This window comes from Peromyscus maniculatus, chromosome 1 (genome assembly GCF_049852395.1).
Source record: "Peromyscus maniculatus bairdii isolate BWxNUB_F1_BW_parent chromosome 1, HU_Pman_BW_mat_3.1, whole genome shotgun sequence".
In the NCBI taxonomy this organism is placed as follows: Eukaryota; Metazoa; Chordata; class Mammalia; order Rodentia; family Cricetidae; genus Peromyscus; species Peromyscus maniculatus.
In genome coordinates, this window is record NC_134852.1 from 100,566,561 (window position 1) to 100,582,395 (window position 15,835).

The 15,835-nt window shown below is 44.4% G+C and overlaps 1 protein-coding gene across 2 annotated transcripts; it reads right to left on the reverse strand.

Annotated features, from left to right (window-relative positions):
* Positions 1-5,864: 5,864 nt before the first annotated feature.
* Positions 5,865-14,968, reverse strand: Prss23 (serine protease 23). 2 transcript variants are annotated; one of them, XM_076546825.1, is made up of 3 exons: positions 14,825-14,938; positions 13,418-13,557; positions 5,865-7,669 (listed from the first exon to the last, which is right to left on the reverse strand). In XM_076546825.1, the coding sequence occupies exons 2-3, from the start codon at positions 13,527-13,529 to the stop codon at positions 6,510-6,512; spliced, it is 1,272 nt and encodes a 423-aa protein (XP_076402940.1). In that variant the 5' UTR covers positions 13,530-13,557; positions 14,825-14,938; the 3' UTR covers positions 5,865-6,509. The 2 variants fall into 2 exon arrangements, with proteins under 2 accessions (XP_076402940.1, XP_042135027.2); XM_042279093.2 differs by lacking the exon at positions 13,418-13,557 and having other exon boundaries at positions 14,825-14,968.
* Positions 14,969-15,835: the final 867 nt, after the last annotated feature.

Consider the following 15,835-nt stretch of genomic DNA (forward strand, 5'->3'; position numbering starts at 1 on the left):
ATTGTTACCACTACATCCCTGGAGCCAGCTTTTCGCCCTACCTGGTTAATTAAGAGCTGGGAACATCTGGACAATTAGGACAATCTCTCGAGGACCTTATCTGAGGTAACTTACTTGATAGTTTTACACCTTAAACTGATTAATAAATAAAAAAATGTTTCCTTCACAAATTATAAGTATTTCTTGTTGGTGGAGGGCTTCTCTCCAGGTTCCCCAAGCCCCACAGTCCCACAATCCACATATAAAATAATCACTCAGACACTTATATTACTTACAAACTGTATGGCCGTGGCAGGCTTCTTGCTAACTGTTCTTATATCTTAAATTAACCCATTTCTATAAATCTATACCTTGCCACGTGGCTGGTGGCTTACCCGCATCTTTACATGCTGCTTCTCCTGGCGGTGGCTGCAGTGTCTCTCCCCCTTCTTCCTGTTTCCCCAATTCTCCTCTCTCCTTGTCCCGCCTATACTTCCTGTCTGGTCACTGGCCATCAGTGTTTTATTTATATAGAACGATATCCACATCTTTCAAAATTCCTGCTTATAAAAATGGTCTGTCAGATACTCTAGGCCTGTAGCCAATTTGAATGCACCAACAATGCTGAGAAACATTAGGTGACTGTCCAGGCTGCCAGCTGTCTTGGTCTACTTTTGCAAGATTCCCGAAAGTTGCTTGCATCCATCTACCATTTCTCAGGTACCATTATGTTCCTTCTCAGGTCTTTGATATGGTTGAAGACTAGATAGTTGTAATTTCCTCAGTTATGATAAAAGATAAGTTAGATATAAAACCTTAAATTCACAAATATAAGATAGATAGGACATCATCTTTAATATTGTAACTGCAATTCTTGCTTGATAATTGTTTTGTTATATGTAATTTTACCATGTTAAAGTTAAAACCTTCCTTTTAAAAAAAAAAAAAAAAAGCCGGGCGGTGGTGGCGCACGCCTTTAATCCCAGCACTCGGGAGGCAGAGCCAGGCGGATCTCTGTGAGTTCGAGGCCAGCCTGGGCTACCAAGTGAGCTCCAGGAAAGGCGCAAAGCTACGCAGAGAAACCCTGTCTCGAAAAAAAAAAAAAGAAAAAAAAAATAAAATAAAAAAAAAAAAAAGAAGAAAAGGGGAAGTGCTGTGGATATCGTTCTATATAAATAAAACACTGATGGCCAGTGACCAGGTAGGAAGTAGGTGGCCAGACAGGAAGTAGGTGGGACAAGGAGAGAGGAGAATTCTGGGAAGCGAAAGGCTGAGGGGGGAGACACTGTAGCCACCGCCAGGACAAGCAGCATGTGAAGACTCTGGTAAGCCACCAGCCACGTGGCAAGGTATAGATTTATAGAAATGGGTTAATTTAAGATAAAAGAACAGTTAGCAAGAAGCCTGCCACGGCCATACAGTTTATAAAAAATATAAACATCTGAATGATTATTTTATACGTGGATTGTGGGACTGCGGGGCTTGGGGAACCTAGAGAGAAGCCATCCAGCAACAATTTCTTACATCAAGGCAGATAATATAACCATTCAGGAATTTAAAAACTTCTTTGTTTATACTATGGATGAAATTTTACATGACATATGTAAATGACATATGACCTTCCTGGGACATATACAATTTTCACAATAAATGGTGATTAGCATAGTAATTCATACCATATCATTAAAAAACTGGTTTAATAACAGCACCAAGTATGAGACATTAATGGTGCCCATGCTTGGTCTGTATTTACTGGCTTATCTCACCAGCACCTAAGCACCTCCTATCAAGAGATCTTTGAAATGCCCCTCCCTACCGTGAGGACCTCAGAGTTCTGATGCAAGCAAAGAAGGAATATAGCAGGAACCACGGGAAAGCCTGAGCTGAGAGTTGCAGGGAACTTTAGCTCCACATTGTTGTAGGTCAGCAATGCTTCTAGTCCATTAGTCTATCCAATGCGTCAAGGAGTTAGCAGCCAGACTGACTGTCCTGGTAAGCCATGTGAGAGGAGAAGCTTCAGTTGAGCAATTGCCTACATCAGATAGGTCTGCAGTTATGTCTGCAGGAACTGTCTTGATTGTTAATGAATGCAGGAGGGCCCAGCCCACTATGGGCAGCACCATCCCCAGGCAGATAGTCTTAAGCTATATAAGAAAGTCAGCTAAATTCGAGTCTTCAAGCAAACCAGGAGGAATTTTTCTGCGTTTTCTGCATCACATTCTTGGCCATGTTGGTTCCCTTTTGAAGGCTGTGCTGTGTGGAACAGCAAGCAGTCCCTTGCCTTCAGATTCCTGCCTTGAGTCCCTGCCCTGACTTTCCTCAGTGATGGACTGAGACCTTGATGTGTAAGCCAAATAAGTCCTTTCTTCCCCTAAGCTGCTGTTGGACAGAGTATTTTGTCATCAGAATTGAATTAGAGCAGAGACCAAACATACTAGTTTGCCTAGGGCATGTGAAATGTTCTGTGGTCTCAGCCTCATTATTACAATATCCCTTTTTGGCCAGCCTCAGAACAACCCCATTCGGGATGATAAATAAAAGGCTAGCTTATAAACATCCATGGAACCCAACTGATGGAGACCACTTCAAAGCATCATTGAGATGGCTCATGACAAGCATGAAGAAGGGCAGAAGTGAGCAGGAGCATATACCAGGTAAAGCAAGAATCAAATCTAGTGCAGGATTTTCCACTGGCATCCTTGCCCAGGGCCCTCACTAGTCCTGGATAAGGAAGTACTGAGAACAGCTATTGGAATTCCTCTGCATGCCTGAATGGCCATCATTAGTCTCCAATTAACTGGTGGTAGACCATTAAGTCAACCCTCCATCATCCTCACAAGTTCTAGGTTGAAAAGCCTGTGAGAGTTCAAAACGATCTCCAAGGAAGTAGTGGCTTGGGTGCCCTTGGAGATTTTCCAGGGAGCAGGTAGCCCAAGCTTCATAACGAACAGGGAACTTGGAGCCTGGTCTCAGCATTCTAACCCCATTCTCATCCAAAACAGGTAAGGCAGGAATTCGTACACAGCTCAGCCAACTACTGGTTCACACGCTGTATCTTCCGGGTGTTGTTCCAACAGCTTTTTACAGTTTCCTCCTACAGGTTGTAATCATGTCACCAAGTATGTCCTAAATTCTGTCCCAACCTTCTGATCCTCCGAGACAATGGTTTTCACGGTTACTCTCCCTCTTGGAACATTGCCAAATCCTAGCTGCACGACCTAAGTGAGCCCCAAAGGCACAGATACCTAACCCAGTTTGTGGCTTGTCACACTTTCTACAGGTTTGTACAGCAACACCGAAATATATTACAAGGGCAAAGCAAAGGTTCTCTGACCAGAGATGTTTACAGAAATGCAGATTTAAAAATAGTAACAGGTCTCTTCACTATAAGACGTTTTATAACTCCCAGTATGCAAACAGGTATGTGAGGGGGCATTAAGAGGAATCTCCCTCCTACTTGATGACAGTACCCTTTTCAGTTCTGGCAGGAAATTTGGAATGGCATGTATTTAGGGGACATGCTTTAGGAACCATGGTTCCACTAACCTTGGTAGAAATATACTGTTAAATGTATAAAACTAATGCAGGTATATTAATTACACTGCTACCAAAAGTTCAGTCTTTCAATTACTGGGACACTTTCTTCTCTTGTGTATGTTTATGGTGTGGTTGCATGTGTGTGCATGTTTGAGCGTGTTCTGGCAAATGTATGTGCCAGTGCACATACATATGTAGGCATGAAGCCAATGCCAGGTGTCCTTCTTTCATCACACTGTACTTATTTCTTGAGATAAGGTCTTTTGCTGAATCTGGAAGTTGTTGATTCTGGATAGTCTAGCTAGCTTGCTCCAGGGATCCACTGTCTGTTTTCCCAGGTCTGGCCTTGTAGGCTGCCCAGCTCTTCTGTGGGTCCCGGGATCTGAACTCTGTTCCTTACACTTGCACACGTGCCTTGCTCACTGAGCTATCTCCCGAGCTCTACTATGACACTAACATCACAGTTTACCACTAATGAAAAGATGGACTTGTTGAAACAGTTTATAACGTTCTCTTACCATTCCATTGAAAACACCAAGACAGCACATGGGTACTATTCTTTAGTATGTTGCATCTACTTGTGAGCTAAGAACTGACATTATTTTGACTTTGTGCCATTTGTCTACCTTTATAAAAAATCAAAATCTAAATATCAAGGAGATTCATAAAAGGAACATCTATTTTTAAAGTCTCTTTCTCTCAAAAGCAAACAACAAAAAAAAAAAATCCCAAATACCAGACATAGAAATGGGCATGCCTCTTCTTCCTGATTCCCGCTCGATCTGAAAGCAAATTATACTCAGTGGATTCCCACCAGCCCTGTTGGGTCCCTTCACTATGCCTGACATACAATAGGAAGAACACCAGCTGCGCTGTCTTGAGGGCCTTACCAGGATGATCCTTCATAAAGCTCAAGAAACACAAGCCACAAGAAGAATGCTTAACTGACAGTGTTCTATTTGGATGTCCTCACAACCACAATGTAAGCTAAGGTTACCCAGCATATGACACCACAAACATCTACCTCCTATTACTGTTCTCCTCACAGATAGAATTGGGGAGAAGTGCTTAGGCTCAGAGGCACAAGATAAAACTACAAAACACGTCACTCGTTTCTTTTTGTTCTGTGATTCTGTGATTCACAAACATTTACTGGAATACGATTCTGATTAGTTTTTGTGTTCTCCCCATTGTTTGAATTTATTTTATGTAGTGTGTGTGTGTGTGTGTGTGTGTGTGTGTGTGTGTGTGTGTGTGTGTGTTGCACCTCTGTGCATATGTAGAGACCAGAGGAGGACAGCGAGTGTCCTGCTCATTCATCCTCTGCCTTATTCCTTTGTACCAAAGCCCTCACTGAACTTGGAGCTATGCCAGAAGACAGTGAGACTCAACAACCCTCCTCTTTCTGCCCCTGACAGTACTGGGATTGCAGGGGTGTGTGTGTGTGTGTGTGTGTGTGTGTGTGTGTGTGTGTGTGTGTGTGTGTGTGTGTCTACATTCCACTTTTCATGTGAGTGCTGCAGATTTGAATTCGGATCCACATTTCCACAGCAAACACTCTTAGCTACTTAGCCATCCCCCAGCCCTCCAATTTTTAAGTTACCTTTGTTTATTTATGGGGAGGCACTCGTGTGCTGCCATGCATCTGTGGAGATCAGTTCTCTCCTTCCTCTGTGTGGGTTCCAGGAATTGAACTCTGGCCGTCAGGCTTGGCAGCAAGTACCTTTGCCTGCTGAGCCGTCTCACCAACGGTCTTCGATTGTTTTCTGACTTTAGGTGCTGATAGCCTAGACTATTCCCCTTTTAAGATGGGGAAAGAGAGCTACACTGGTTCTTCTTATAGCAACTTCCAAGCATTTTCAAAACTATAAAATAAGTACAGTGAAAAAGAAAAGTCTGAAAATTAAAAAAAAATAAATAAATACACAGCTCTCTGGAAGTACGTCGAAAACTATGCGGGCTAACTTTGGATTAGGCTGTGTGACTATGCCCAGCTTCAAACAAGCAGTGATTCTGCTGTGACACCCAGGGAGCAGTGCATCCATTGTTCTTAGGAATTAAATTCCTTTTAAATTACCCACCCAAATGATAAACAGTGAGATGTGATGCACTCTGGGGGGTAAGATGCGAGGATTGTTTTTTATTGTGGCCACAACCCTTTAGCTGGGAAGCAATTCAGCCTGTTCTAATTAGGCACCACTTACTGTCTTTCGAGAAACTGTTAGCCCCAGATAAGTGACTGAAATCTTGCTAAGTGGAGGGATTGGGATAAATGATCTTGCCTACTCTAGTGTAATGACAAGGTTTGCAGAGGCATATACAGACTTCCCACAAAATAGAGCAACGGGTTTTAGAAGAGAAAGTTTTATTTTCAAAACTAAAAGCAGCATGGAAATTCTGTTTACTGTAAGATACAGTTTTATATGTGTATCAATATAGCCAATAAATTATTGTTTCTCTTCAAGGACTACTATGTAAATGTTGAATCAAAAACATTATAATTGCCTATTGAAGTGCTATGATGTCACCATCCAGATGCATTATAACCACACATTACAAAAATATTAATATATGACTCTCCGAAGAAAACACATACATATACAAACATAGGAATTCAAATCCTCCATATATCACATATTTAATATAAACTTTTGAAGCAAGCTTGGATATGACAAAAAAAAAAAAAAAAAAAAAAAAAAAAAAACAAGAGTTCTCAAAAAAAACTGAAAGTTTAACTTAATTGCCAAATATTCCTATTGCCCCAAACATCAATATTTTGAAATCTCTGTACAAATGTATGTTTTCAGATCGTTTAAAAACTATGACGTACACACCAGTTTTCAAATAATGGAGCCAATCATTTTGCCACTTGAAGAATGTTGGGTAAAAGATATTATATGACACACAGGTACAAGAGTCAATGATAAAAAGCTGGTGTCTCCTACAACTTGAGCCCAAGGACCCTGGAGTGCTGGCAGGAAGAAGCAGCCGGGTCAACCCTCCCTGCAATCCAAGTAGTTCCCTTTAATCCAGTAGCAAATCTGCGCATATTTAAGGGGAGTGATTCTGACTGCCACGTTGAAATCCTGTGGAGAGCCATTCATATCCACCCACTGGTGGCCCGAAAAGATGCCAATAATTTTTCTTTCCCATTTCTGCTGTGGTCTCTTCCACATCCTCACGTAGACCCCTGAACCACTGGCCCCAGGCTGGGCATCACATCGCTGGTAGAGAAGGTCGTAGGTCTCATCTTTGACATCACAGAAACGGTACACCAAATTGCCTGGCCGGTCATTGTCATAGCCAGAGAAGTGGATCCTGCCCCCTGGGAGCTGCTTAGCCGGAGGGCTCACCCCAATCTTCATGAACTTCCTTTTGTGGGGTTTCTTGAGTTCCAGAAGGGCGTAGTCATAATCCATGCCGATGTCGTTGGCGTTGCCTTTGATCCACCCCTTGGGCACATGGGTGCGTTTCACCCGGATCCACTGAAATTTCATCTTGTCAGGCATGGTTGGGCTCGAGCTGTTGTCCCCTCTGCCACCATCTTTATACTTGGGCTTCAGGAAGCCCACTCGGAGTTTCTGCGTCCCTTTCACGTAGGTTTTCCCGTCGTGTATGCAGTGTGCAGCAGTAAGGACGTGCTTTTCGGCCACCAGGGTGCCGGTGCAGCCCGTAGACAGTTTCACTGACGTTGAGAAAGGGTAATTTAGCAGGAAGTCCTTCCCGAAAATGCTAAACCGGCCGTCATAGCCATAAATCTGCCTCTTCCTACGAGATTTTCCCGCGGCCTCGGAGTCTCTACTTCGCGCCCTGCTTTCGGCGTTGCTGAGGATGTAGATGCCCACCTGAGTCTCTGTGCGGCTGCCATTGGCGTAGAGGGTTTCATAGGAAAGGTACTGCTTGGCCTCTTCATAGGTGGGCAGTGGTGTTCCCTTGTGACACTGGGGTCCACATGAGGAGGACACCTCCAATTTGGCTTTGGCATCAAAGTCTGGCTTGGCTAAGTTGAGGGTAGACTGAGGCAAGACGACAGGGAGGCGGTAAGCCGGCCAAGTGGGTTTCCATGGACTACTGTAGGGACTCACCTCCCTGAAGACACAGAGCAGGAGGAGAAGGATGAAGAGTCCTGGGATCCCCGCCATGTTGAGAGCCGCTGTAGAAACAAAGACAAGAAGTCAGGAGGACAAGAGTTACAGCTCATTTCCTGCAGCCTGGCAAAGGGTAGCAGCATGCTGGTCATGTTTCTAAGACTGTGAGCCTTTCTCAGGTAATGGTCTCACTTACATGTAAGGACTTGACCTTGGGATCATTCCCACACCTCAGCCCCAAATGAAGCTTGGTGTTCCTTCCCTTAATGTTTAAGATGCAAAGACCATGGATCCTTTCAGGGCTACATCTACATAGTTACCATTACTCTGTGAACATATGGCCAGCTCTCATTTTTACATGATTTTGAACTTTCTTTCTACTTGATTATACACCTTATTCCCTCCTATTTAACTACCCATCCACCCCCCTGGCCTTTTTTTCTTCCTTCTTAGCTCTCTCATTCCTATCACAGCAAGTTCTTACATAATTTTCTGGGCAACATTCTTATTTGAATAGTAAATCTAAATTACACACTTTACTGCGTGGCAAAGGCATCTGGGAAAGGTGGAGTCATACTTACTAGGAATCTTATCTTTCCTACCTCATGCATTAGGAAGATGGTATGAGAATTTTGCAGATTTTTGCTTTGAATTTAGAGGGAAATATGTTAGGTATTGCCTTTGCTCCAACCTTTGGGAACATAGGTACATTTCATTCTGATCCACTGAAGTTTTATATTCTAGGGCATGGCTGAACTCCAGCTGTCCTCTCCTTAACAACCATCTCCACACTTGCAAACGAATAAATAAATTGTGGACATTTGGATTATGCTGCATACTAAAGGAATCATCGTCAAAGATATGAAGCTTTAACACTGTATTAAGTCTAATAACTTTATGACTATTACTGTTGGTTATTTACTCAGGTGTCTGTATCCATGTTTTCTGCTTGTCTAATGCCTTCACTTTGGACCTGTGCTAGCATTTGAAAGGATCATTGGGTGAATGCTTGTGGTACTGGAAGAATAAACGAGCGTTGTAGCTCAGAAAACACATTTTTTGAATGATGCATAGTGACTTCCAGTGACAGATATGCATAGATGATGGGGTAGATCAGACCGAGGGTAGAAAGTCAGGTGCGGGGACAAAGTGGAACAGGAAAGGTTTCCCGGAGGGAGGTGTGAAGTTGAAAAGGCATTAAATAGATGAAGAGACAGAGAAGGGGACCCTTGAATGAATAACAGTCTATGCAGGTGCACGGGGGTGTGAAACAGTGTGAGTCACTTCAGGAATTATGTCCAGGGGTGGACAGAGAAGACGACAGAGGCTGCAGGTAAGAACTCCCCTGTGGAGCACTGTGTGCACTAAATGCAAGAGCACAAATTTTACCCTGAAAGAGAAATGTAAAGCCTTGATCAATCATCCCTGGAGAAAAGCACTAACAAAGAGGGTTGGAAGTGCTCTCTCCGTTGCTCAAGCATCACTGGGCTCTGGTTCAGCTGACTCAGCGGGTGGGGTAATTCATTCACAATCAGGCATCCCAGAATGGGATGGGAGGGGGATTTCTCAAGAGGCCAGCACCGCGAACAAAGCAGGAACAAGAGCAAACAGTGATTTCCTTATTTTCACTAGCTTCCTCTTGTAGGGTACAGACAGGCTGGCAACTTCGGGGTGCCTTGAGTTTGCTTTATGTACGACCAAACACTCTATTCATTGATCTAACCTAGCCTACCTGGGCAAGCCAAGCCACATCCCCAATACCCGCACACTAAAATGTGTTCCATCATCTCTGCTACCTCTTTTGCCCCACTCCCTTGAAATCTACTTCTGTGAGGGATAACAGGAATGAAGAAATGAAGAAATGAGATCCTTAAAAAAAATCCAATTCTTCGCCATTTCCTAACTCCTTAAAATTCTACTTCCCTTCATCTTTGTAAATAGGAAAAATCCTGGGTACTTTGGGAGTACTTCAGTACTTGGGGAGGAAATACAGTAAGCTGTTTTCTTGCATCCTTGAAATCATGGGGTGCATGGATACGAGCACATGTGTATTTGTATGTGCTTGTTGGGGATGCTAATGTCAGGACTAATACTTCAACGTGGACCAGGGAAGATGCTAACAGAGTCCACCCCGCAATGGAGGGCTGAGCAATGTGGTGGTGTTGTAACACTGAGAGCTCTGTGGGGCATGCTCTCTGCCTGAGTATTCCCACCTACTGGCTGAGGACCCAGCTCAAGCTCATTTTGGATTAGAATAGCCTTTGTGCTATGGTTATTCCTGCCTCGACTAGCCTCCCCATTCACATCAGAATCCCTGTCAAATGTGATCTACTAAAGAAATCAGGTGTTTCCCTCTTAGGCTGCAACCTAACTAACTATCCCTCTTCCCATGACTGATGTGGAGAATGTTAAGTCTGCTAAGCCTAATGCACCAAGTTTTGTTTCATTTTATCTAAGATACAGAATCCAGAGGCCCAAGCTGTCAAGGGTCCCTGTTTTTAATGTATGACTGTGTGGGAGAGAGTAGGAAATGAGACAGCACCATGCTATACTTAACAAGATACATATGATACTTTCAGTGCACAAGAAGAACGAGAGAGTTAAGCTATGCTAATATGAGCACATGAAACTTTGAATTCCAAATCTGAAACACGTACATAATTTATAGAGTCTGAATTATCAACTGTACCAAAGTTGTGATGCTAATTGTCTTTAGCTTTATCCATTTACCTAAATGGTTTAATGACAAGGTATCGGGGAAGAGAAAGGCAGGAGAGACTCAGAAACTCCTGCAAACACATTTTTAAAAATCCACCGAGGAACTTTGCTTTAATGAATTAATCCTCCTCTCGTGCAAAGTTAAACCCTTTTTCTAAGTGCTTTGCCTGTACAGCAAATCCTTATTTATTTAAAGAATATTTTCTAGGGTCCCAAAGTATGCTCTATTTCACAAGTGCCAACATGACATCCTCCCTCAGCCTGTTTGCAAAAGAAACCAGTCATGTGTGTGGTACTGCATGGAGGGGTACCCAGTATTCCTTGGTGGGTGGGTGCTGGGTAGTCAGTCAGCTTGGCTCTTGTCCTGATAGCTCTCAGTATAGAGGGTCAAATTTACTCCTTGGCAAAACAGTAAATGACTGCATGCCGAGAACTTTGGAGATCACTTACAAATGGAATAATGCTGAGGGATCTACTAAATGATAGGCTATTACCAATTCAGATTCCTAACAACTTAAGTTCTCATCAAGTAGCCAGGAGTCAGGGAGAAGTCGGCCATCTATGGGAAAGATTGCTATCTACTTAGGGCAGAGCACAGCTTTCTTTGTGTAAGATCAAATTGGGGGTTGCTTTGGAAGCACTATTTTCTCTTCGCTTGAAACAAGGCTTTGTAAGTTCCCAGTGTTGTTGTGGAACTAAGACTTCACCCTGACGATCTTCATTTTATATTTTCCCTATGGTTTGTATGTGCCTCTGAAAGTTAAAGCTCTAATCCAAACATAGAAAGGAATACGGACGTCAAGAAACTGGTGCAGGTCATTATTCCAAATTGATTTGGAATATCTGGTGAGCAACTGATTGGTCAAGCTGGATGTAAAGCCCTCATCGACTTTCACTGGCATCTGGTTATTAAGGATGTAAGCATCCAAAGTTACTTTCTGTGTCATCATACTTTACTTAACATGGATTAGAAAACTGTTCTGAATAGCAACCCAAGTCAGGGAATCACTTTCACCGGTTCTTGCAAGTCCAGGATTCTCTACTTGCATTTTTTTTTTTTTTTTTTTTTTTTTTTTTTTTAGGATCAAAAATGTCCAGACAGGTCAGGGACTATGTTGTTTATGGAAGCTGGAGTGGGGGAAGGAAAATGTACCACATTCATCTGTTACTTCATTGGGAGTTAAAACCTCCATGCTCAAACTGCCAAACAAACAAGCAAACAAAAGCACAAAGGAATCTATCAGGGATGGCTTCTAAGAACCCAGTGGAGGGATGACTGAGTCTGGAGGATGCTTTGGAAAGTTCCAAAGAAAAAGTAAGAGAGAAACAATCCTACTGCCACTGAGGATCACTTCTGAGACATGGACACCCCACCCTGACAGTTGTTATTGGCTGAGTTGATTTCTGAGACATAAGACAGCAAATAACAACCAGGATGCTTTAAAATGAAGTAAGTAGCTTTGCATTAATTTCTCAGCTCACTATATTGTTTATAGTATCACAAACTCAAAGTAAGCATGTGCTATGCACCTCTAAATTGATTTATACATAGACAATCCGGGATGTAAACAAACAGATTTAACACACACAATCCTAACCCCATAGCTGGAGACATGATACATGGGCTATTTAACTTTAAATCCTCTAATGTTTAAAAGTGGATTGTCTTGTTTTTGTAGAGCTGTTTGGAAAACCAACTTTTTTAAAGGAATAAAGTTTTCCAAACCTTATCTTCCATATAGCTAATTCTGGACCAAAAAAAAAATGTTAGGTCTATCACATTCCATCTCTAAGAGTGAATCTTTTCAGGATACAGAATCCTCATACACATAAATTATCTTCTAAGCTTTCCAATTAAATGTTTTTATGCATTACTTCACCTAATGGCAAAGCAGAATGGAAAAGCAAGGTGAACAAATATTTTTTCACCATGTTTAGTAATGCAGAAACTGCATTTTTTTCCCAGCTCTGGGTATCTGACTCACAAGAGGGCTACACACTCCCTGCCTCCAGGTTGCAATATTAGCCACTGTCTAGCTGTCTGATGTCTCAAAAGTTTTACACTAAAGTATAAATATATGTTATAAATAAACATACTTCATAAGCCCTACAATAATTTTATGGTGGAGGGACTTTGCACATTACCAAATGTGCCAGTGATAATAATCATTTACTGGGATTGCCTTTTCTGATTCTCCACACAGTAGTCTTAAAAACTGCAACAACACAGTTCTCCTCAAGGGAGCAGTGTTTGAGAGACTGATTTAACTCCTATAAGCAAACAAGTGTTCCAAGAGAAAGCCTAATTTTTTTTTCAGAAATCCATTCTCTCCTATACAAGGTATGAATTCCTGTGACCTCAATAAAAGATAAGAAAGTACATAAAAGTGCTCACTCTAGGCACCATTTGGAAGGATGACAAAGGGTCCTCCACGAGATCTGTAGTCAGGGACACTGAACAATGTGGCTCTGCTAATTCCCAAAGCAAATGCCTAAAGATGAACAAAGCTCTGTGAATACACTGAAGCCAGGTTCGCTCTCACTTTCCAGAGCCACATAACCCATTAGAGCAAAACAGACCTAATCACATGAGAGTTTGAGAATGATGGTCTTGGAGGGGAACTGGAGGAAATTTAGGAAGCCTGGCAGCTCAAACACAATCTCTCTGTCATACAGAGTTTAACTTCTTCCCTATCAGGTTTTAGGCAAAGAAACCACCCTAGTGATCCCAAGACAACCTTGAAGCAGAGCAGGAACAGAGTGCATAGAGCTGTCAAGTGGTGAGACCGTGAGAAACAAACTCTCTGGAGTCATTTGGAATTACGCATGAATAATGCCTGGTACATTGGCTCCTAAAGCATCCATGGGAGAGATGCTCAGGAGAACCTGAGACTATTAAACTCTGCAGACCTGGGCCAACAATGTTCTCAGACACACTAATGGGCACTTTGGCATTTGTGCTACAGGCAGAAAAACACACCTATATTCATTCACTGTCTACCTGAATCGTCGTCAGTGAGACAGAAATGAGATCCATATTAATTACCTTGGAAAACTGCTTTCTTCCCAGTTCAGAGACAGCATAAGTTACTTACTGACTTTATAACAGTGGAAAAAATACAAGTGAAGGATTTGTTCATATGCACATGGTGTACCACTCAGGAGGAAATGAATGTAGTGCCTCTGTGAGATCTTCAGTCCCTTCATCCCACCTCCAATCTAGTCCTAAGAGACTCTTAAAAAAAAAAAATGTTCACAGTGTAACTCCCGCTAGCCACAATTTCACCATCCTCCTTCCCCAGCCTCCTAAGTGTTGGGATTCAGGGGCATGCACTACTGTACCTAACTCCTAAGAGATTCCTTGGAAGACGGTTAATAGTTCTTTTAAATGTTCTCCTGCCCAAGTATACTCTTGACACAATGTCTAAGAACATCCCGATATTAATTTGTGATAGGGGTTTTGGCCACAGTTAACTTTTAACTATAAACTCAACTCTTCCCACAGGGGCCTGGTGAGTCTATTCTAGTATCGACCTACCTATCCCTAAGGAGTCCGCTAGGACCCCTCAAGTTCACTTTCAAGAGCTGGGAGAAACAATTCCTATTCTAACTGAGCTACTGAATAGCCTGGAGCTTTCCACCACTCGCAGGCTGTTTCTGAATTCTCCTGGGTGTCACCCAGTGGGCAATAAAATAAACAGGATTTTTATCAGAGGCTTTTCTCAAGAGATGCTCTGAGGGAGGAGGTGGGGAGAGTCAGCCCCACTTCAGGAGGGGGGTGGCATTGCTTCATCTAAACAAGTCTTCCTCTTTTAAAAGTTCCAGGGGGAAGAAAAAGCTGTTATTTCAGAGTTAACGATTTGTGATAAATGGCTACAGGCTGAAGCAATATTTGCTTCCCACAACTGTTGATAAGTTCAGGCAGCATTTTCTAGGTTTAGCGCGCTGCACTAAGCCATCGCTCAGAGCCAAAGCCTGTTTCCAACCCATGTTTGCTGACTTTCTCTTGCTTGTTAAGGTGTGTTCATAATCACGTGTCCGGTTAAAAATTAATGCTCAGAGCGTGATGGAATCAGATACGGTATATGCAGAGCTCACGGAAAGCAAGTGGTAGAGGTGGCGGTGTGTGTTCGTGAAGAGAGCCTGCCCTGACCAGTCCGAGGACGACTTGCCAGACAAGGCTCCATTCGACTCTCACACAGCACCCCGCATCCAAGACGGCAGTTTCAAAGGCTACTTTCCCCACCCACTTTACAAGTGACACTGCGTGAATCCTTATGCCCTACAGAGTGTGTGTCCCTGGGGGCTCTTTCGGGCTCTCATTCCAGCCTAGAGCCAGTGCGGAGGCCGGGACCAGGGCTCCAGTTCCCCCTCCCGCTGTCCCCCCCCCTGCAGCCCGCAGCCACCCCACCCCGCGCGCACCCGGCCCTTTGTCCGGCTTCGGCACACGCCTGGGTCCTCCGCACTCAGCGGGCGACACCGGGTCCCCGCACTGCACTCACCCGCGTGGAGCAGCCCGCCCGGGCTGGCCCGTGTGCTGCTCAGACAGGTGTGGGCGCTCGGAGGAGGACGCGCGCGGCTCCCATGCCTGCTCCGCAGCGCGACCAAGTGTGAGCCGGCGGGCCAGCAGCGTCCGCAGCGCCGGGTCCGCCCCCCACCCTTACCACCCCCACTCCGTGCGCCTCCCGGGCCCTCCCGCCCCGCCCCCGGCCGCTAGCCGAGCCGCCCGCCGACGCCGCCCCTTCCCTTCGCCACTTGCCTTCATCCTCAGCCTGCCATTCAGAGATCCCAGACCCTGCGGCCCTGCGCAGGTGGGTCTCCGCGGCACCTCACCGCCAACGGGGTCGTCGCCTCTTGATGTCCCTTCCGCCAGGGACACCCTCCCTCTTTCGAGAACGCGTACGGAGTTCTAGATGTCTGCATTGCCTGAAGTCTGCAAAGCCAAGTGCCTCAGCAAGAGCTGTCCCCGTCAACACATCGGGTGCATGGGCCGCCCCTGGGCAAGTTTGCGAAGCTCGCTACAAACTTGTGAGCTCCTTACCCATGCGCATTCTTGCGCTTGAAATTGTGATGGCCAAACTCCTCTCCAACTTATGTCTGCCTCAAGAGCCTCCAGAGAGGAGCAGTTTGTAACCCGACCAAGTTTGCAGGCTCTGCACTTCAGTCACTTGCGTGCTGGGTCCAGAACACAGCAAGGGATTGCGGGCTTGGCAGCTTCTCAAGGGTTCGCTGGTGACGCCCCTGGCTTGGTCTTTATTGGGGCACCAGGGCACCAGCTGGTGGAGCCACCTCCTAGCCTGTGGTGCCTGCTTCCCTAAATCAACTCCAAGGAGTCCACAGCTGGGGGTCTTCTCCAGGCCAGCCTGGTGACCTCACTATTTAAGTATCTAATGCCAGAGCCTCGGTAGTCTCCCACACACTGCTTCTGTGAACCAACCTTTCATGCAGGTCATGAAGATGAAAAGGGTAAGGATGCTGTGGATTTCCCCCTAAGGACTGGAGGATTGGAGAGG

Excerpts from the sequence above, each read along its gene's own strand:
- Prss23 (XM_076546825.1), bottom strand. The coding sequence starts at position 13,529 with ATGAAGGGACTGAAGATCTCACAGAGGCACTACATTCATTTCCTCCTG. Across the intron at positions 7,670-13,417 it reads TTTCCACTGTTATAAAGTCA|CGGCTCTCAACATGGCGGGG; the intron begins GTAAGTAACTTA and ends TTGTTTCTACAG.